The 18,661-nt window shown below is 29.3% G+C and overlaps 5 protein-coding genes across 13 annotated transcripts; 2 read left to right on the plus strand and 3 right to left on the minus strand.

Annotated features, from left to right (window-relative positions):
• Nucleotides 1-685: 685 nt before the first annotated feature.
• On the plus strand, nucleotides 686-2,746 carry LOC118447331 (uncharacterized). The gene is made up of 3 exons (XM_035879157.2): nucleotides 686-1,520; nucleotides 1,819-2,384; nucleotides 2,457-2,746. Exons 1-3 carry the CDS (start codon nucleotides 775-777, stop codon nucleotides 2,651-2,653), a joined length of 1,509 nt encoding a protein of 502 aa, XP_035735050.2. The 5' UTR covers nucleotides 686-774; the 3' UTR covers nucleotides 2,654-2,746.
• An 8-nt stretch (nucleotides 2,747-2,754) lies between these two features.
• Nucleotides 2,755-4,221, minus strand: LOC118447333 (ankyrin repeat domain-containing protein 40). 5 transcript variants are annotated; one of them, XM_085663125.1, is made up of 4 exons: nucleotides 3,998-4,221; nucleotides 3,745-3,870; nucleotides 3,306-3,604; nucleotides 2,755-3,221 (listed from the first exon to the last, which is right to left on the minus strand). In XM_085663125.1, exons 2-4 carry the CDS (start codon nucleotides 3,864-3,866, stop codon nucleotides 2,875-2,877), a joined length of 768 nt encoding a protein of 255 aa, XP_085519251.1. In that variant the 5' UTR covers nucleotides 3,867-3,870; nucleotides 3,998-4,221; the 3' UTR covers nucleotides 2,755-2,874. The 5 variants fall into 5 exon arrangements, with proteins under 5 accessions (XP_085519251.1, XP_085519250.1, XP_085519249.1 ...); XM_085663124.1 differs by having other exon boundaries at nucleotides 2,756-3,221; nucleotides 3,985-4,221; XM_085663123.1 differs by having other exon boundaries at nucleotides 2,756-3,221; nucleotides 3,745-3,889; nucleotides 3,985-4,221.
• Nucleotides 4,222-4,367: 146 nt separating this feature from the next.
• Nucleotides 4,368-11,535, plus strand: U2af50 (U2 small nuclear riboprotein auxiliary factor 50). Of its 3 annotated transcripts, XM_085663120.1 has the most exons (10): nucleotides 4,368-4,643; nucleotides 5,098-5,327; nucleotides 5,414-5,674; nucleotides 5,771-5,921; nucleotides 6,056-6,111; nucleotides 8,477-8,758; nucleotides 8,827-8,991; nucleotides 9,070-10,083; nucleotides 10,257-10,436; nucleotides 10,657-11,535. In XM_085663120.1, the coding sequence occupies exons 1-8, from the start codon at nucleotides 4,622-4,624 to the stop codon at nucleotides 9,199-9,201; spliced, it is 1,299 nt and encodes a 432-aa protein (XP_085519246.1). In that variant the 5' UTR covers nucleotides 4,368-4,621; the 3' UTR covers nucleotides 9,202-10,083; nucleotides 10,257-10,436; nucleotides 10,657-11,535. The 3 variants fall into 3 exon arrangements, with proteins under 3 accessions (XP_085519246.1, XP_035735045.1, XP_035735046.1); XM_035879152.2 differs by having other exon boundaries at nucleotides 10,257-11,535; XM_035879153.2 differs by having other exon boundaries at nucleotides 4,370-4,643; nucleotides 5,771-5,909; nucleotides 10,257-11,535.
• On the minus strand, nucleotides 9,606-10,312 carry hoka (membrane protein hoka). Its single transcript, XM_035879165.2, has 3 exons — nucleotides 10,153-10,312; nucleotides 9,978-10,061; nucleotides 9,606-9,901 (listed from the first exon to the last, which is right to left on the minus strand). The coding sequence occupies exons 1-3, from the start codon at nucleotides 10,193-10,195 to the stop codon at nucleotides 9,741-9,743; spliced, it is 288 nt and encodes a 95-aa protein (XP_035735058.1). The 5' UTR covers nucleotides 10,196-10,312; the 3' UTR covers nucleotides 9,606-9,740.
• Nucleotides 11,536-11,662: 127 nt separating the features above from the next.
• Nucleotides 11,663-18,557, minus strand: LOC118447327 ((E3-independent) E2 ubiquitin-conjugating enzyme UBE2O). 3 transcript variants are annotated; one of them, XM_085663119.1, is made up of 9 exons: nucleotides 18,540-18,557; nucleotides 17,905-18,169; nucleotides 17,425-17,598; nucleotides 17,187-17,345; nucleotides 16,438-17,121; nucleotides 16,169-16,379; nucleotides 15,910-16,093; nucleotides 13,783-15,767; nucleotides 11,663-13,704 (listed from the first exon to the last, which is right to left on the minus strand). In XM_085663119.1, exons 2-9 carry the CDS (start codon nucleotides 18,124-18,126, stop codon nucleotides 13,349-13,351), a joined length of 3,975 nt encoding a protein of 1,324 aa, XP_085519245.1. In that variant the 5' UTR covers nucleotides 18,127-18,169; nucleotides 18,540-18,557; the 3' UTR covers nucleotides 11,663-13,348. The 3 variants fall into 3 exon arrangements, with proteins under 3 accessions (XP_085519245.1, XP_035735039.1, XP_035735038.1); XM_035879146.2 differs by lacking the exon at nucleotides 18,540-18,557 and having other exon boundaries at nucleotides 11,663-12,476; nucleotides 13,342-13,704; nucleotides 17,905-18,270; XM_035879145.2 differs by lacking the exon at nucleotides 18,540-18,557 and having other exon boundaries at nucleotides 11,663-13,189; nucleotides 13,342-13,704; nucleotides 17,905-18,270.
• Nucleotides 18,558-18,661: the final 104 nt, after the last annotated feature.

Consider the following 18,661-nt stretch of genomic DNA (forward strand, 5'->3'; position numbering starts at 1 on the left):
TTTAACTTAGATTAATACACTGTGGATTGGTGTAGCTTTCAAAATTGTTATTACTTTTTGACTTTTCGATATTGGCATAACTGCTAAAATATTTTCTGTAAAAAATATTTTCTTTTTTGTTCAATCATGTATTCACTAATCCAGGAGTGCCAATGTCGAAACACTAAAGTTTATAGTGACATTAGAATCACATCACATTAACACAAAAGTTTAACAAAACAACATCAGTGTCACTTTCTAAATATTAGAATAAAACTGAGTTCTTAAAGGTGTTCACACATGTATCGACGTAAGGATAAAGAAATCTACCAATCAGAGTCGATTATTCTCTTTTCCCTATATTTTTCAACGTAAGATGTAAGTTTAGCAATAGAAAATTTCGCATCTACGAGATTATTATAGCTTACGTCCTACATTCAATTAATCAAATGTCTACGTGTTCATTATGTTTTATTCTTTTTTTTTCTTTTTCTCATATCGATATTACTAACTTAAACTTCTTTTTATTTATTTTCTGCTTAAATTTCATTTCTATGCATTTAATAACTTTTTCCACAGAAAAAAATCATGAAAACGTCATGAAAAAAGTTTGAAAATAATCCGACAAAGGCGTTACTAAACCCAAATAAGATTGAAGTATTCTATCTTTATTTTCATATTTTATGTCAATATACAAATCGGATTTCTCTACGATCTTTCTTTCTTCATTCTCTGCCGCGTAAAGATAAAAAGGAGAGCACGTGTAATTAAAATTTATTTTAATTATTAAAAAAAATGAAACTGTTAAAGAATGTAACAAAAAAGAAAAAAATATTAAATGAAGATGTAAATAAAATATCTAAAAAAGATATAAAAGTAAAATTAAATTCAAAAATTGTTGAAAAGAAAAAAAAGAAAAAATGTGATTTAGTTGGAAAAAAAAAAGTAAAATCTATTGAGAGATTAACAAATTTAAATATTTCCAACATAATCGTTGAAGCATCCGAAGAAAAAGGGGAAAAAATTATAAAAGGAAAAACAAATGAAAAAAAGAAACTTAAAGCTGTTACGAATGATGAAGTCAAAAATAATACGCAAGTATTAAATATTAAAAATATTACAAATAATATCCCAATTAATAAGGAAGAAAGTATGAAGATAAAAAATAACGTTCAGAAAACAAATAAAGAAAAATGGTCTCTATCTAATGTAGAGATACTGAAGAAATCAAAACATGATTTTGATACTTATACAAAACAGCAACAAGTGACTATTATAAAAGATGTCACTAATATAAAAAACATGCATATAAAAAAGTTGCAAAAGAAAATAGCAAAAATTGAAAGAAAAGAAGATGGTGATGATGTTAATCTCAAAGATTTATCAAGGAAGCATGTATTACAATGCATTTCAGCTATTTTTCATCTAACGCAAGAGCAGTTAAAAAATAAAAATATATTATTCCCTGAAGGATCCCAGCCAATATTTATGCAGGTAACTTGTATCAGGATACCAAAGATATCAAGAAGACAAGTAAGAATGTAAGTTCTATATTAATATTAATTAAAACATTTAATAAATTTTTAATATTGTAAATATAATGCTTCTATAGTTAATTTATACTTAAAAACCAGCAAATGATTATACTTTATAATTACCAATGGATCCTTATGAAATTTTATGATTATAATTTATCTAATGATGCTACTTTGATATATATATATATATATATATATATATATATATATGTATGTATATATATATATAATGTGTATATATATATTCTTTTATTTCTAATTAAATTTTTAATTACATTTGATAATCCATATATTGTTATAGATTATTACCATATTCTATTGTATCATCAGATGATGATATTGCACTCTTTGTATGTGATCTCGAAAGGGGCAGAAGAAAGGATTATGAGCCAACAATAAATCATTATAAGGAATTACTTGACAAATGTGGATGTACAAAAATCAAAGACATAATACCTATGAATCAAGTTAAGACAGAATATGATCAATATGAACTGAAAAGAAAACTCGTTGCTAGTTATGATTATTTCTTAGTGGATGGAAAAATTGCTGGACACATGTCGCACTTATTAGGAAAAATATTTTACAAAAAACGCAAACTTCCAACTTCCATTAAAATGAATAAGGAAGATTTAAAGCGTGAAATTGATTATGCCTTGAGAAAAACTACTATGCAATTACATTCTTTTGCTGATACTCATGTAGTACAAGTAGCAAATACCTCTATGAAGAAGAAGCAAATTTTAGAGAATGTTTTTACTGTTTGTAACCGTTTAACTAAAGTTTATCCTGGTGGTTGGTCAAATATTCGTGCTATTCGATTAAAAACTCCAACCGGACCAGGTCTTCCTATATACATGACATTAAGTGAGTATTATGAATTTGTAACATTCATATTGAGTATAAATTTATTATAATTGATTTAAATTTCATCCTCAGAAAATAAGAATACTGTACATATTCCTGTTGTAAAACCTAAAAGACCAAAAGCATATTGCAATGTAGAAGGAGAACTTACTACTTTATTTGATGATGCTAATGTGATAGTTACTCCTGATGGTAATGTTATAGTCAAGCAAACATTTTCAAGAGAATCTGAAGATAGTCATGAAGAAAATATAGAAGAAACTAAGTAATGATTTTGTTTTTGTTTTTATTATATTATTTATTAATTCTAGAAACAAAGTTTTTAATTATTGTATTATTAAATATAAATACATGTAAATATCTATCAATATTTTTTCATAATATTATTATAATATTCTATTTCTTATTGAGATTAAATAACGATAATCGAAAATGAAAATATTTGTTCTGATTTTCCACAAACCTTAATATAAATGAATTAAAAATGATATTAATATAAAATAGTTTGGTCTTTATGTGAAATACTTTGATATCCATTAGCTGGTGTAGATGAAATGTTATTAGGAACACTGTTAGAATATTGTACATGTTTATATACATTTGCTGGATCTGTTATTATTTCAATTTCTTGAAAGTGTTGTAGTCGTTTTATGTCTTTATCTTTTCTCAGTTTAGTATTTGGTAATTTTCGTAACTTCAAAATTTGATATGGACATAATCCAAATTCTTCACAACATATCTGTATTAATGTCTGGTATGTTAAATCATTCATAGGTAGTTCAACCTCCACAAAGTCAGGATCAGGTGCATTTGCAATACGTACTTTTATTACTAATTCTATAAACAAAAAATAAATACAAATATTTATTGAAATATATCTGAAATATCTTTATATTCTTTTAAGCAATATGAATTTTTTACCATCTTGCAAATGGTTATTATTTTTCAATTCATATCGAGTATGATTCACTCCTAAATGCTGCATAGGATCTACATTGGTAATTACATTCTTTTTATATTTAGGCATAAATTGATGTATCATTGGTCCATTTGTATTACATTGAATATCAGAATTTAATAATTGTAAAATTTCTTCATTGGAGCATAACGATTTTACTGATTCTCCATTTTCTGACTTTATCTTTTTATCCGCACCATGCTTCAAAAGTAAAGAAACGACATCCAAAAAGCCTTTTTTGCAAGCCCAATGTAATGGTGTCCTTTCAAAAGGATATTAATTATAAAAAAAACTATAAGTAAAATGAAATAATATATTGTGACTAAAGACAATTGAAAATAATTGATATTTATAAAAGAAAAAGTTGTATTATTTAATGTATAATGTCAACAATATTAATACCATCCGGAACCAATGCGTTGCGTGTTAACATTGACGCCTAAATTGATAAGTTCCTGAACTACATCCGTATCCCCAATACAGACTGCTTCTTTCAAACGGTCTTCTAATATTTGTTGTTCCATATTTCTTTAATGTAAAACGTTAACTACATGCGGGTCATCAAACTATTATTTATAAGATTACTGAAATTGAGAGGCCTTGCACAACTTCTACAAAATTTAATTGATTAACTTAACTTACTGATTAACTTAACTATTTCAATTGTAGACCTTGTAAAGGTTTTACAAACAATCAGGATATTGATGTAGTATTAAAAAACTCTGCTATTTTGATATATTTTATAAAATTAAAATATCAGAACTGTATATAATAATGATAATATAATAACTTCTTTATATAGCATCTCATTTTGGTTTATATACGAAAATCGAATGAGAATACATTTTTAACTGTCGTAGCAACCAATAAAAATTTAATCTGGTCTTGATCATTTCGCTGTATAAAGAGTAACCCTAGGGAATTTATATTTTTACATATATATTTTTTTAATCCATAGAAATACATAAAACTGCTACTATGTTGTTTATTAGATGGTTATCTTTAATCCATAATTTTTATTCTATTTTCATTGTGAGATATAAAACACATTGTTTATTATACAATAGTTCTTCGAATTAAAGCAAGGAAGCATAGATACTTCAATATGCTTTTCACGCCATCTGGTAGTGGTTATTTTAGATTCATTGTTCTTCTTGTTGCTTCACGCCATTTCGGTATAAAAATCTGTTTGGGAGCGGCTGACGTTTATGCAATTTATCGTTCTGTATAAACATATTTTCATATAATACAGTGTAATACTTAAATTGGAAGATCAAAGATGGGAGAAGATTTTAATGGAGGTGAGAAATTTTCTAATAAGATGCTTTTATCTACATTCTTTGTAAGTCTTCCCGCGTTATGTGAAGATGAATGGATTTCTATGAATGTAATGGCCGGAGATCTTATACTGGCACGCATAAACAAATTCATAAATGCCTTTTTTTTTAACTAGCTTTGATTGACATTTATGTGTGCTTTCTTTTGTATATACAATGAAAGTATACAATATATATAATTCTGAAAAAATTTCAAAACATTGACATACTCTAACAAATAGCAAATATGCCCATATAAGTTATCGAGAAGTATTTATTGTCTTTTTGTTTAAAGAGATTGTTTTATTAAAAATATAATTAAAAAATATCTGTTTATATCGTCTTTAAATATAATATGGATATAATTAATTAAAGTATTAAAAAAGATTCTTTTAATAATTAATTTGATATTAATTCATAATTATCGTTACTTTACAAGATCGAGAGAGACAAGATAGAGAGAAGGACCGTGATAGAGACAGAGATCGTGACAGGAGACACAGATCACGTAGTAGGGATCGTAGGAAGAGATCAAGGTCTCGTTCCAAGGATCGCAGAGATCGTAAAAGAAGCAGTTCTCCTAAAAAAAGTCGCAGTTCTAGAAGAAGGAAACCATCTTTATATTGGGATGTACCACCACCCGGATTTGAACATATTACACCTTTGCAGGTAATTTAAGAATGTATAAAAGTTAACGTAATTGTTATTATCTATTAAATATTTTAATTTTAATATTGTAATTGTTTGTATAACAGTATAAAGCAATGCAAGCTGCTGGCCAAATACCTGCAAATATCGTAGCAGATACACCTCAAGCTGCTGTTCCTGTTGTCGGTAGTACGATCACTCGTCAAGCAAGAAGACTATATGTTGGTAATATTCCATTTGGAGTCACAGAAGAAGAAATGATGGAATTCTTCAATCAACAAATGCATCTATCAGGCCTTGCACAAGCTGCAGGAAATCCAGTCCTTGCTTGTCAGATCAATCTAGATAAAAACTTTGCTTTCTTGGAGGTATAATATTAAAATTACAATCATTTTATATATATATATATATATATAATTATTATTAGGAAATTCTGCAAATATATTCAATTTCTTTTATTTTAGTTTCGTTCAATAGATGAAACTACACAAGCCATGGCCTTTGATGGAATCAATTTTAAAGGACAAAGTTTAAAAATAAGAAGACCTCATGATTACCAACCAATGCCTGGAATGACAGATAATCCGAGCATGAACGTGCCAGGTACGGTTCCTGGTATGTTTTATGCATACATTTTATACATCAGTTTATAATATGTGATTATAGAGTAATATTCTAATATATACAGTCAATTTATATTATATTTATTAACACAATTATTAATAAAATATTATATTTATTTATTACAGATTCTCCGCACAAGATTTTCATTGGTGGTCTACCGAATTATTTGAACGAAGAACAGGTATGCAAATAAATCTACTATATCATTTGTATTCACTGCACACTTTTTAATGCAGTTCTCTTTCATTGAAGCTCAATTCTTGATTATTGAATGTGTATTTAGTTTTGCATAAAAATTGTAAAAACGAGCATTAATGACTGGGAGAAAACTGCAATGCGAAAATGTTAGGACTCTATTGCTGTAGGATTATTAAATATGCCAATCCTCAGCACTGTGAGTTAAACAAAAGATTACATTATAACATAGGTACTTAGCTATTTAGCGGAGATTAAACAGAGGAAGGTGTACCAGTCTGCCAAAATTCTACAGAGGTATGTATGTGTATCCACTGGATTTCTGCGTCGATTAGGTCATTAGATAGGAAAATCAGGTTTCGCTTTCACCAATGTCTGTGGATTAGCAGATGCGTTCAATATCTTCTTTCATTCCTTTATCATTGTCACACATCGTCCCAAAGTTGTGCAGGATAGATACATAGATAACAAAGAAAATCGTTAGAGGCGTTGCAGCATTTAAATGGCATGCAGTCGCAGCAGTCGTTTTTCTTTTACATACTTTCTAGGCATATTCTAGGTCCAGCCAAAGAAATTCTAATTCGACAAACTCGAACAAGAATAGTTTAGCAAAAATGTCGCAGTTCGAATATAAGAAAGGAAGGGGAATTGTTGCAATTGCATTATTATCCATGAAATAAAAGTACAAAAAATTAAGAAAAGATTATATTACATAGAATGATGCAGAAATTTCATATAAACACGTGTACTTGGCAAGGACATTATTACAGAGTCATCCAGCTTTCTTATGACAATGATGCTTATGCAACAGGACTCTTTATAGGTCTACAAGTGAAACAAATCAACGTTTTATCTAGCAAATTGGTTTTATTTTGGATGGGATTACAGGGTCAACACATAATTTTATGTGCATCTGGTAACAGCTCCAAGTCTTCTGGTATCTATTCTTTTCAGGAATATCTTTTTCCCTTGCAGCTATTTTCTTTACAGGCTTTACAGATCTTCATCTTGTGCCTCATTGCGTTTACAGGTTACGCAAATGAAACTTACGTGTTCAAATTTCAGTAATGTGTCTTTAGGCAAAGAGAAAATACTGAGAGTGACAGAGAAACAAAAATAAACAACTGCTATATTGCATCATTGGAGAGTTAATAACAGTTTCCTTACAGTGAATATGATTAACATAGAATGAAAAGTAAAATCCTTTGGTTATTGTAAAAGTAAATTGTGGACTGATACCAGTGCCCTTTCTCCCCATTTCTTAGCTTAGGGTCGCGCTGATCAAAAGCATTTGCTTACCACTACCACTACTTCTACCACTACTTCTACCACTACTACTACTACTGAACATGACAATATACCACACTGCCTGGAGAGAGGCTAGTCCAGTCCCTCGAGGCAAGTACTTATCTCATTTTCATGCCTTCGTACATTGGGCTTATGCGATTTTGCAGCCCCTTTCCCGAAGTCTGTGATTCTCCTGAGCTAATGGTGCGTTCTTTGATATTCTGGTAGAATTTATCGGTAAAAGCATGTTGCTGGCTTGTGAGGAGATCAGGAATGTTTTTGTTAAATCTATATGAGGAAGGTATGTTGTATTCTACCTCCTCGATAGATGCAACATGCTGTTATCTAGATTTCAGAGTTTACAGTTTCTGTGATGAATGGGTTCATGTAAGTAATATCACTATATAAGTACATATATGCATATATATATATATATATATATATATATATATATATGTATAATATATGTTTATATATACACATTCTTCAAACATAATAAATCAATTATAAAAATTCTAGAAGCGAGAAATTATGCTTAAGAAGGGTATAATTTAGATATATTAGAACTTCTTAGGAAGGAGGTACTAAACAGAATTAAATACTGTGTGTAATAAAATAATATATAGACATTACAAATAAGTGTTAACAGGCACATCTACATATTCGAAAATCAGTTTCATGTTCCTATACTATGCAATTTTCTGTTTGAATGAAATTTCAAAATTGAACACGTCTTATATAAATATTGTTAACTTTATTAAATCTTTGTTGGATTAATTATTCAATATGTATATCTTGCAAAATAATATAATAGACTATAAAATATTCTACATATAGATAATTTGTTGAAAATCCTATTACATATCCATATATTTGGTACATAATCCCTTTTAATAAAATAATTTAAATAATCACTAAAATAATAAAATCTTTTAAAGTAATAAATATAAATAAATTAATATTAATTTTATAATTTTAAAGGGAAAATTGCATGGTCTACATTAGTATAGATTATTTTATGTGACATATATGAATATAAAAATAATATCGTTGTGATAATTTAGGTAAAGGAGCTTCTGATGAGTTTTGGCCAACTGAGAGCTTTCAATTTAGTAAAGGATTCAGCGACAGGACTATCAAAAGGTTATGCTTTTTGCGAATATGTTGATGTGTCCATGACGGATCAAGCAATTGCTGGATTAAATGGTATGCAGCTAGGAGACAAAAAATTGATTGTTCAACGAGCTAGTGTCGGTGCAAAGAATCCTATGATAGGAGCACAAGCTCCTGTACAAATTCAGGTACCTGGTTTATCCATGGTAGGCACAAGTGGACCTGCTACAGAGGTAAATATATAAATAAATATATCATTCGCATAGGACATTGAAATAACGTGATTTTTATATATTTTCAGGTACTTTGCTTACTGAATATGGTTACACCAGAAGAATTAATGGAAGAAGAGGAATATGAAGATATTTTAGAAGATATCAAAGAAGAATGCAACAAATACGGTGTAGTTCGATCCGTAGAAATACCAAGACCTATCGAAGGTGTTGATGTTCCAGGATGTGGAAAAGTAAGTTACAGAATTTTTTATTTATTTCATATTTTTATAGTTATTTATTATTATATGTAACTTATTATTATTTCGCAGGTATTCGTTGAATTTAACAGCGTTATTGATTGTCAAAAAGCACAACAGACTTTGACAGGACGTAAATTCAACAACCGTGTAGTAGTTACATCATATTTTGATCCCGATAAATATCATCGTAGAGAATTTTAGAATGTAGATTCTTATTTCTTACCAATTAATAATTGGCTGTATTGTACGATACATACAAGTGAATAATCTGATATGTCTTAAAAGTAAATAATATTTCGCGAGAATAATATTCTCTGTAATTCCTTTTAATTAGAATATAGAAATCATTCAACTATTTTTGACTGCACAGTGCATTACAGTAATAATTTGCTATAATTTACGCTCATTTCATGAAATGAGATATTGTAATTCTTTAAAAATGCAGTATAATTAATAATGCGTGGAATATTTTATAGTTTAAATAATATAATCAATTGATAATCTGAAAATAAGAAGTAAATAATAATGATATTAAAAAACATTGCTAGCTGCAATATAAGAAGTTTAAGTAATTATGATGGACAAAAGAAATAAAATATTATCACTGTGTTTATACAGATATGATTTAACAATTATATTGATTAGTACCCTCTTGATACATAAGTTGAAAAATACATGAACAATATTTTAATGATTTTTATACACAAAAATGATATATAATTATAATTATCTATTAAAAATTAAGCTTCGTTTTGTACAGCTGGTTGGTATGAATGGCTTTTTGTTGTGTCAGCTGGATCAATTACAAACTTTTGTAGTAAAAGGTAAAGACCACCTCCTATGAACAACATACTGATTCCACATAGTAGCACTATTGCCCATGCAGGTATAGCTGTACCTCCTAAGATAGTTGAAACATTTATGTTATTTTCATGTAAACGTAACAATTTCATCAATATTTTACAATTTTTACTCACTGTAATATTGCCTTGTTATTGTCTTACGACCGCGTAATATTTTACGTCTTGCTTCTGTTTCATCGATGAAGATTCCCATAATAACTATGTTACCGTCAAATATAACGTAAGTATTTTATAATATTTTCACATACTTACAGTAAAATGTTTTAAATATTTGTTTACATTTACTTACGCAAACTAACTGCGAGATAGAATAGTAACTTTTTTGAATACATGTTGATTGATACAATGTTCCAATTTCACTTAAAGGAATAATAAAATTGAACGTCTTTTCAGCAGACAAGAAGAATTGGGTGTAGCGTTGATCGTCGGATGATGAATCAACGACGATAGATAACAAGTGATAACAGATAATATAGAATGTAGCTTATCTGTTTTAATACTATAAGATAAAGTACCTGAGAAAATTCATGTAGGCAATGCAGTAAAAGATAGTAAACTTTCTAAAATAGTCTGGTAAAGAAGCTTTTACATTTGTTATCATAAATTTGGTATATTTACAAAGTTTATGTAAATTTAATATATTTAAAACAAATTAGATATATTACTTGTATAACAATGACTTTTTATTAAATCTCTTAAGAAGATATTCAGTCTATATACTTGTTTTATCTCTATGTACGATTTATCTTCATTAACGTGAGAAATGGCACATTGAAGATTTACAATTTGACAGAATGCGAAATGACTGTGGCTGGATGTATGGGACAAGGATTCGGGTCCTTACAATCTGATCAACAGAAAAGAATAATCTGAAGTTATATTTCTTAATCTCATAATGACTTTTTATTGATTGAAAATTAAGGAACCAAGTTACATATATAGTAAATCATTCACGCAATCGTTGTGATCTCAGATAAGTATACCAACGCGTGAGAATGTCAAGTGAGAAGAAGACAAACTAGGCGGTATAACTACTGCGAGTATTAGGAGATAATAAGTATATAATCTCAATATTAATGGTATTTAGCTGTAAGATAACGTAATAATATATTCTCTTTTATGTTTATGTTTATTTTATATGCAGTTATATTATTGTTTCAAAGAATGTTAAAAATAATATTTATATTTAAGAAAGCATGATTCTCTCATAAAGGTATACTTGACTCGCAGTATATTCCGTTACAGTTATTTTTCTCTCTCCTGTATATTGTAAGGAGTACTGGCATAAACCAATACATGTAAGTGATTTATATAATGATCACTTTTCATTATACCTTATTCAAAGAATATGTGTATACAACAAAAGTAAAGCTTTGATGCGATTTCTGAGAGTATAAGTTTTATAATAATATAAATGTAAATATAAATAGCTGGCACATATACAAGGCATTCCAAACATCACTTTTCACTAAATTTGCAGCAAATTTATCTGCTGCGCTCACTGCCTCTTCTCTACTATTCCTTTGTTGCTATATCATTATCTCTAGTTATACACTCTTTTAATACAAACTAAATTCTGTGTTATATTCTCTCTCTCTCTTTCTCTCCTCTTCCCCCCTCCGTTTTTCGTTTTGTTCTAATTATTCAGCACCATATAACGCAGAAGAAACCATTTTCCTTCATACGATCATAAACCGCCTTTTTTCTTTTTGATTACGTTATAAGGCGTGAAATTTCATAGTAACTGCTCCAAATTATATTACGATAATGATGAAACACAAATGTGATATATAAATGATAGTATAGTGGAATCATGTAAATCTCCAGAAAAATTTCATAAACATTAGTTCCTTATTCATCATCATGGTATCTATCTATATGGTATTCACTCAATTAAATATAATTGATTTATGCATTTAATAAATATTGTTTTTTGTGTGAAATCATGCAGTGAAACTTTATAAGCTTTTCTTACAAATTAAATAGTCTTTGATTTCAAAAGAAAAAAGATAGTGTACTAAGTAAATAAAGTAAACTTTCATTTATGCATATAAAAATAAATTCTAGATATGTTACAATATAATTTGTTCATCGTAAATAATATTACTTTCAACATGCCAAATTGTATTGTTTATAAGTTCAGTAATGAATACTATTAACTTAAATCATTGTTAATGTATCAAAAATAGAACACAAAAATCATAAAACAAATAAAAAAATGTGTCACTTTTTTACATACAATTACTGTATCTATGAATCGGAATTTTTTTTTCAAATATATGAATCCTTTAAAACAATATTCTTTTTACAGAAATAATAATTTTCTTATTATATATAGAACAAATTTTTACATTTAAAAAATTATAAATATAAATTAAAAGTAAATACAAATAATACTGAGAATTGTTTTGATCTAAATGCGCATATATATATAGACACACACACACACGCGCGCGCACATACACACACACACGCGCACGCACGCACGCACACTATTAACTAATATTAAAGTAACATGTTAAATATTTAAATAATTGCTTCATGAGTTGTGTAATATATTTAAAAAAATTCATAAAACAAAATTAAAGAAATTCACCTTCTTTCTTCTATTAACTGCAAAATAATAATACCAATAATGAAACTTCTATTATGGATAATAAAGCGTTATGATTGTTATTAAATATATACTATTCTCTACCAGAATCTTTAACATTATACTTATCTGTCAGTTAATTTTGTTTAAATATGAATCTTTTGTCTCTAAACTACAATCTACTGCAGTTAGAGTTACTTTATAGTTGCTTCAATATAACATTAGTGGATGGCATAATGAATTTAATATAATTGAAGAAATGATGTATTCTTAAATAGATAGCAATTTTTACTAAAAATTTACTCAATGAAATCCACTCATAATTAACAACTATTATTATCATATTTCTTAATGCAAAGTATTTAATGTTGGCTCGACATATTGCTAAAGATTATTATACCTTCTGTTATCATTTCGAATATCCAGAGTATTCAAATCTCTTTCCCGTGTATTCAAGATTTCTTTTACAAATCAGTCATATCTTTTTCTATTTATAAGGCAGCTATTTATTGCTGCCAATTTATAGAACTAAATATATATGTGGTATCACGAGATGGTTCATACCACATATTAATTTTATATTTTATTTTGTAATTGTACAAAGGAATGCACAAGAATAGTATATCACTCTTTTATATATATGTATGTCCCTTATACAATTACATTTATATTACTAAATGATTACTAAACAATATCAAGTATTCCTAGCTGCGGAGCAATGACAGCGGCATTTCTGTTAAGAGTTATCTCGTTATTAATGTTAATATTAATAAATAGATATCATAAACATTTTTCAGAATCTAATTTAATAAATTAATTCAATATATTACCGAAATTTTATATAACTTTTGCGAACTATGCTGTTGGATTTGGATATAAGTTTACCTTGTGGCTAGCTGGTATTTCTTTCTGATGAATTTTTTTTCCTTTCGCTTGGAGGGATTGTAGGGGAAGATGAAATTAAGTCCTTTTTTAAATTGCCATTTGATAATGATTTACTATCTGCTTGTACACTGCTCCTGCTGGTATCATTCTCTGATTCTTTATTTTCTACAGTTGCCATTATTTTTTGACGTTCTTGAATAGAATTATTTACTGTTTCACTTGTATAACTTTGTAAATTGCTTGGTTTTTGTAGTATGTTTTCTTTAATAAGTACATCTCTAAATATTGCCAATGTTTTTCTAAGTGTAATACAAAAACCTCTAGAAGCTGGTATCAAAGGAAATTCAGGCAGAATTTTTTGATCTAAAAGAATAAAAATGAATGTATTTTATTAGATCAACAAAATGAAAAAAGAATAGAAGAAAAAATATCACAGTTTACCAATTTCTGAGATTTCCTTAAATGTGGTTGGTGTAACAGGAGATAATGGATGTTGATTATTATGCTGTTCAGATATTTCCATCCAAAGATCTAATCGTTGTAATAATCTTTCTGCATGTCGTTTGAAATGTGCTATAATTATGTCTTTAAACACAAGAGGTGGATATTGCAATAATTTTGTTTGAGCTTGAACCAATTTTAATACTACCATTTCATTATACATTCTAGAATTTTCTCTGCCTTGCTGAGAACCCTTTTGCTTTTCAAAACCAGCTTCGTTAAAGTAGGGTTCTGATACAAGAATAAGACCTTGTATAGAGACTATAACTTGCAGTAAAGTAGAAGAATTAGTCCATACTTCTGTTCCACGACCAGACCATGTTCCAAGAAGACTCACACATACTTTTCCATCTTCATAAAGATTGGGGTTAAGTCTTTCACTACAATAAGAAATATAATGACATAGGGGCGGAGCGGCAGGATAATCTGCAGACAACTGAAAGTCGAAAAGAAAAAGTCCATCCTCATATGGTGTTTTTTCAGGACCACGGAACATCACAGAATATAAATCTATACGATCTTCAAAACCTTTTACCCACACTCCTGGTGGAAGGGAACTTCTTAAAAGTTTCAACTCTTTTGAAACTGTTCTAAAGAAATTTGTTGGATCCGTAGGTTGGAACATTGTTAATTTAAATTTATGACTATCCGGAGCAGTTTCTTCTATTGAAAATCCTTCACCTTCCGCATAAATCAATGGTGGAATATCTACCATAGATTCAGACGGTTCTGCCAATGTTTCTACATGTTTTTCTTCTTCTTTCTTTTGTTTTTTATGGGGCGATGAACCTTTTGCTGCATCTGATAATGACATTTTTGATAAACCAAAGCGTTTTGAAACTTCTGAATGTGCCAATACTAATTGAGCTTTTATAAGGGTACAAAGTTTTACACAAACATGTGAACTAGCAACATGAGAACTTGTTATATGCATTTGCATTTTTGCAGTTTTATCTATTTCTGTTTTTATTGATTCAGTTGTTTGTGCAGGCAGAAAACGTTCGTTATTAACATCTTCACTAAGTAAAAATTCTCCGCTAGATTCACTAGAACCTGATTCTTTTTTGGAGTTCTCTGCAGAATATAATCCAGAATCTTCAGGATTTGGATTGACATTAATCAATAATCGATTATCTGATTCTGCTTCCTCTTTCTGTTTTCTATTATTATCTTCATTACTTTTATTGGTAGTAGTTGCTACATCCATTACATTAGTTACTATTCTTTCTATTGTACAAGGTGTATTTTGAGTAATATTTGGATTGTCTTTGTTTATATTTTCCTCCGATCCATCGGATTTCTGAGTAAACAGTCTTGTAACCTGATCTGCCATTCGTTGTGCTACGTTTGCCCTTCCACGTTCTCTTACCCGTTCAAGTAATCCTTGAAAATGACTTTCATGGAAAAATGATGTACCCATAAGTTTATCCATGTATCGACAATCTTTATAAACTTCCAACAATTTTCGCATTACTTCTGTAGTTTGTAGTGATGGATTTTGTGTAAAAATTTCTTCTAATCTCGACATTGCAATTCTAGCTTTTTCAATATGTGCAGCTAACTTTGGTTTTATTATTTCTAGCTCAGTTTGTTCTGTCGTATCAGTATCAGCAATGAAACAATCTTCTAATTCAGTTTCCCATGATGCATCTGATGATACATCATCCCAAAGTTCTCCTTCATCACTGTCATACTCACCGACTTTGTATAAATCTTGTGGCCAACACATACTAATATGTCCATCGACCCACCATACTTTAACACGACCTTCTGGATAATTGTCTAATACTTGTCCAGCTGTACACCCAGCATCCTCTCCTTCAAAATTAGCTATACGTATTACCACTGTACCAGGCCTGTATTGAAAATCCGGATGATCCTTCAAATCATAAACACTTACTTCACGTTCTTCTAATAAAGTTGGTCTATAGAACAAATTTACACATTAACAATTTTCAATTGTTAAAAAAATATATGTATAAAAGCGAATAGTTTGGTAATGGTATGCTTAGTATACGAACTTCTTTTCTAAACAATTATAAAATTATAAAATTATTCAATACTTACTGTGGAGTTTGACTACAGGTATATGTTCTAAACCATTTTATTTTAGCAGTTCGACCTTGGTGATCAACACTTTGTACAACACCATACATTCGAGATTCTTCCTTTTGATCTAAAACAAAATCTCCCGGAAAAAATTCTTTATCGTCCAAATGATGAATTGGATATAACTGTGTTGATGGAATGCCTATAGGAAAATATATTACATATATTTTAAAGATGCTAACAAAATGACTTTTAATATTAAATTCGTCATGCATACCAAACTCTACAGAACCATCTTGCCACACAACATTGGCTTTTGTATTAGTGGAAAGTGTTTCCACAACTATCTTAGTTCCTGGAATTAATGGAACAGGTGGTACTTTTTTTTTGGCTTTGCATAATTTCTTCTTCTTCAATACTTTTGTCATTAATGCAGGACCTTTTTTCTTTTTACCCATAGATGACATACTGGAACATCCACTGGATATCTACAAAAATGATAAAATTCAGTCTAATCGCTTCATTTTTTGCTGGTTGAATTCATACCGAACCAGTGTCACTCTGAGAACCAGTGTCTTCTGTATCCCAATCGTCTGAACTCTCAGTATTCTGTACATGTGGTGGTGGCATCAATGTATTACCACTTGTAATATTTTGTAAATTATTAATATTGTTTTGTGTACTGTCCTCTATGGATTCTTCATTCATGTTTTCTTTTTCTTTTCCTTTTTTCTTGTCTTCAACTTTTTTTTCATTTGTTTTTTTATCGTCAGCTGGTTTTGTAACACTGATATTGGGACGTATTTTTTTTGGACTATGCTTAGGAACTTGAAAAATATCTCTTTGTTGTTTTCTCCATTGTTCTCGAGTTATAACATTTTCATTGCCCTTAATCACATAATAATTACGATCACCAACTTGTAATGTAGATGGTTCAAAAACATTAAGTAACTTTAACTTCTTTAAATCCTCTCCTTCAACAACAAATTTTGGTTGAGCTTGATCAGACCAAGCTCCATCTTTTGAATATGCTCTGCATTGCCAATGAACTCCGACCCAGTCTGTTTCAACTTTTTCTACTACTACTTTGGTTATTTTCTGTGGTTTTGTCTTTCTTTTTGCTTTCATTTCTTTCGTACAATGAATCCATTGTGCTTCTTCTAGGCAGTGAATAGGACCCCATAAATTCTGACCAGGGTAAAATTCAGTAGAATGAGGAAAATCATTATCCTAAAATTTAAAATATTTTTTATAAGCTTTAGTACATAATTGTTGGAAATATTTAATGTTCTTACATTATCCCGTTTTTCTTCCAATTGTCCTAGCGCACGTGAATCCATTTCATTTATAACACAACGAGATCCATCAGGTGTAGTTAACCAAACTTTGAAGTGTGTCATTCTAATGCCACCTACCCACGAATCCATACAAACTGCAATATCTGTCGCAAATTCCTTTAAATACATAACGACGATAAGTAATATAAGTATATAAACATTAAGAAGATATATATAAATAAATCACATTGCATACTTCTAAAGGAACTAAATCTTCACTCCTAATATTTGTAAGAACCTGCTTGGTGCCAATAATTTGAATGCACGCAGTAAGCTCGATATCTCTACAATATCCTCTTTGTGTATCTTTTCCTTTAATCATACGTCGCACAACATCACCTGGCATTAATGTCCTATCTGCTAAATGCACCTAAATACAATATATTACACGTAATATAATTAACGGTAGTGTTATATATGAACGTATCAAATAGAAAATAAGATTTAAATTATAACAATGTTTAATACTACCAACATCTTTGAGGATATATCGTTAATTTAAATTTGAATATAATTATAGTTGTCAGAATTATATAGTATTATTAGAAGCAAAAGATGTCGCTTTTTGCAACTATACAAAAGCTCAACGTGATTTTCGGAGAAACGATAAGAAATGTCTGTATCATTAATAAATTTTCCCCACATTACATTTCTTCAAATCGATCGATTTACACACCTTTTTCGAGTTTATTAGTTCCTCATCTCCAGACGGATGCCAGACAACGCGGATCTCGCCCTTTTTTCGTTTGGGACTTTCCTCGCCATCTGAGCTCTCGTCGGACATATCCTGATCATCGTTTTCCATGATGATACCGAAAACGACGTTGCCTTTTTTGTCCACACGATAAATTACATCTTCGTAAAAATACTGACATTCAGCCGTAACATTCGTAGCCATCTTTTCTCTGCTTACTGACGTACTTGCTTTTTGCCGACGACGACTGATGAAAGGTTACAATAATGTAATTAGGATACGCAAGCCTCCGTGTTAACGGGACGGCCTGCATTTAGTTACCATTGCCTTTACAGAGGTCTCCTATGCTTTTTCGATTATAGCGCCTCTAGTAGTTCTTTTAGAAATTAATGTCTATTCATACATTTCATACTGTACTCACATATATATATATATATTTAAATATTTATACTCTAATCATTTGAATTTTAATAAAAGATAGAATGGAGAAACAAATTTATAATAATAAAATATTAAATAAACATTGGGCGAAGATATAAATCTAAAATGATCTTATAATTTTAATTTAGAATTAGTTATTCATAACAATCCTAAATCTTAATTCCTTTTTGCTGTACCTTTTTTGAACGCCTGAAGATGCTTTTCTATAATCTGAAATTTATGTAATAATAAAAATTATGCAAGTAATGTCACTTCATGTTAAAGAAATATGTAAAATTATGGTAAAAATAAAAAAATC

The sequence above is a fragment of the Vespa mandarinia genome, chromosome 20 (genome assembly GCF_050613455.1).
Source record: "Vespa mandarinia isolate Hongniang chromosome 20, ASM5061345v1, whole genome shotgun sequence".
Taxonomy (NCBI): Eukaryota; Metazoa; Arthropoda; class Insecta; order Hymenoptera; family Vespidae; genus Vespa; species Vespa mandarinia.

Excerpts from the sequence above, each read along its gene's own strand:
- hoka (XM_035879165.2), bottom strand. The coding sequence starts at position 10,195 with ATGTATTCAAAAAAGTTACTATTCTATCTCGCAGTTAGTTTGC. Across the intron at positions 10,062-10,152 it reads CTATCTCGCAGTTAGTTTGC|TTATTATGGGAATCTTCATC; the intron begins GTAAGTAAATGT and ends ACGGTAACATAG. Across the intron at positions 9,902-9,977 it reads AATAACAAGGCAATATTACA|GAGGTACAGCTATACCTGCA; the intron begins GTGAGTAAAAAT and ends CAACTATCTTAG.
- LOC118447333 (XM_085663125.1), bottom strand. The coding sequence starts at position 3,866 with ATGGAACAACAAATATTAGAAGACCGTTTGAAAGAAGCAGTCTGTATT. Across the intron at positions 3,605-3,744 it reads CAACGCATTGGTTCCGGATG|GACACCATTACATTGGGCTT; the intron begins GTATTAATATTG and ends TCCTTTTGAAAG. Across the intron at positions 3,222-3,305 it reads TAATAACCATTTGCAAGATG|AATTAGTAATAAAAGTACGT; the intron begins GTAAAAAATTCA and ends TTTTGTTTATAG.
- LOC118447327 (XM_085663119.1), bottom strand. The coding sequence starts at position 18,126 with ATGGCTACGAATGTTACGGCTGAATGTCAGTATTTTTACGAAGATGTA. Across the intron at positions 17,122-17,186 it reads TGGAAGAAAAACGGGATAAT|GATAATGATTTTCCTCATTC; the intron begins GTAAGAACATTA and ends TTTAAATTTTAG. Across the intron at positions 16,380-16,437 it reads CTCAGAGTGACACTGGTTCG|ATATCCAGTGGATGTTCCAG; the intron begins GTATGAATTCAA and ends TCATTTTTGTAG.
- U2af50 (XM_035879152.2), top strand. The coding sequence starts at position 4,622 with ATGGGAGAAGATTTTAATGGAG. Across the intron at positions 5,675-5,770 it reads AAAACTTTGCTTTCTTGGAG|TTTCGTTCAATAGATGAAAC; the intron begins GTATAATATTAA and ends CTTTTATTTTAG. Across the intron at positions 8,759-8,826 it reads CAAGTGGACCTGCTACAGAG|GTACTTTGCTTACTGAATAT; the intron begins GTAAATATATAA and ends ATATATTTTCAG.
- LOC118447331 (XM_035879157.2), top strand. The coding sequence starts at position 775 with ATGAAACTGTTAAAGAATGTAACAAAAAAGAAAAAAATATTAAATGAA. Across the intron at positions 1,521-1,818 it reads TCAAGAAGACAAGTAAGAAT|ATTATTACCATATTCTATTG; the intron begins GTAAGTTCTATA and ends ATATTGTTATAG. Across the intron at positions 2,385-2,456 it reads TCCTATATACATGACATTAA|AAAATAAGAATACTGTACAT; the intron begins GTGAGTATTATG and ends TTTCATCCTCAG.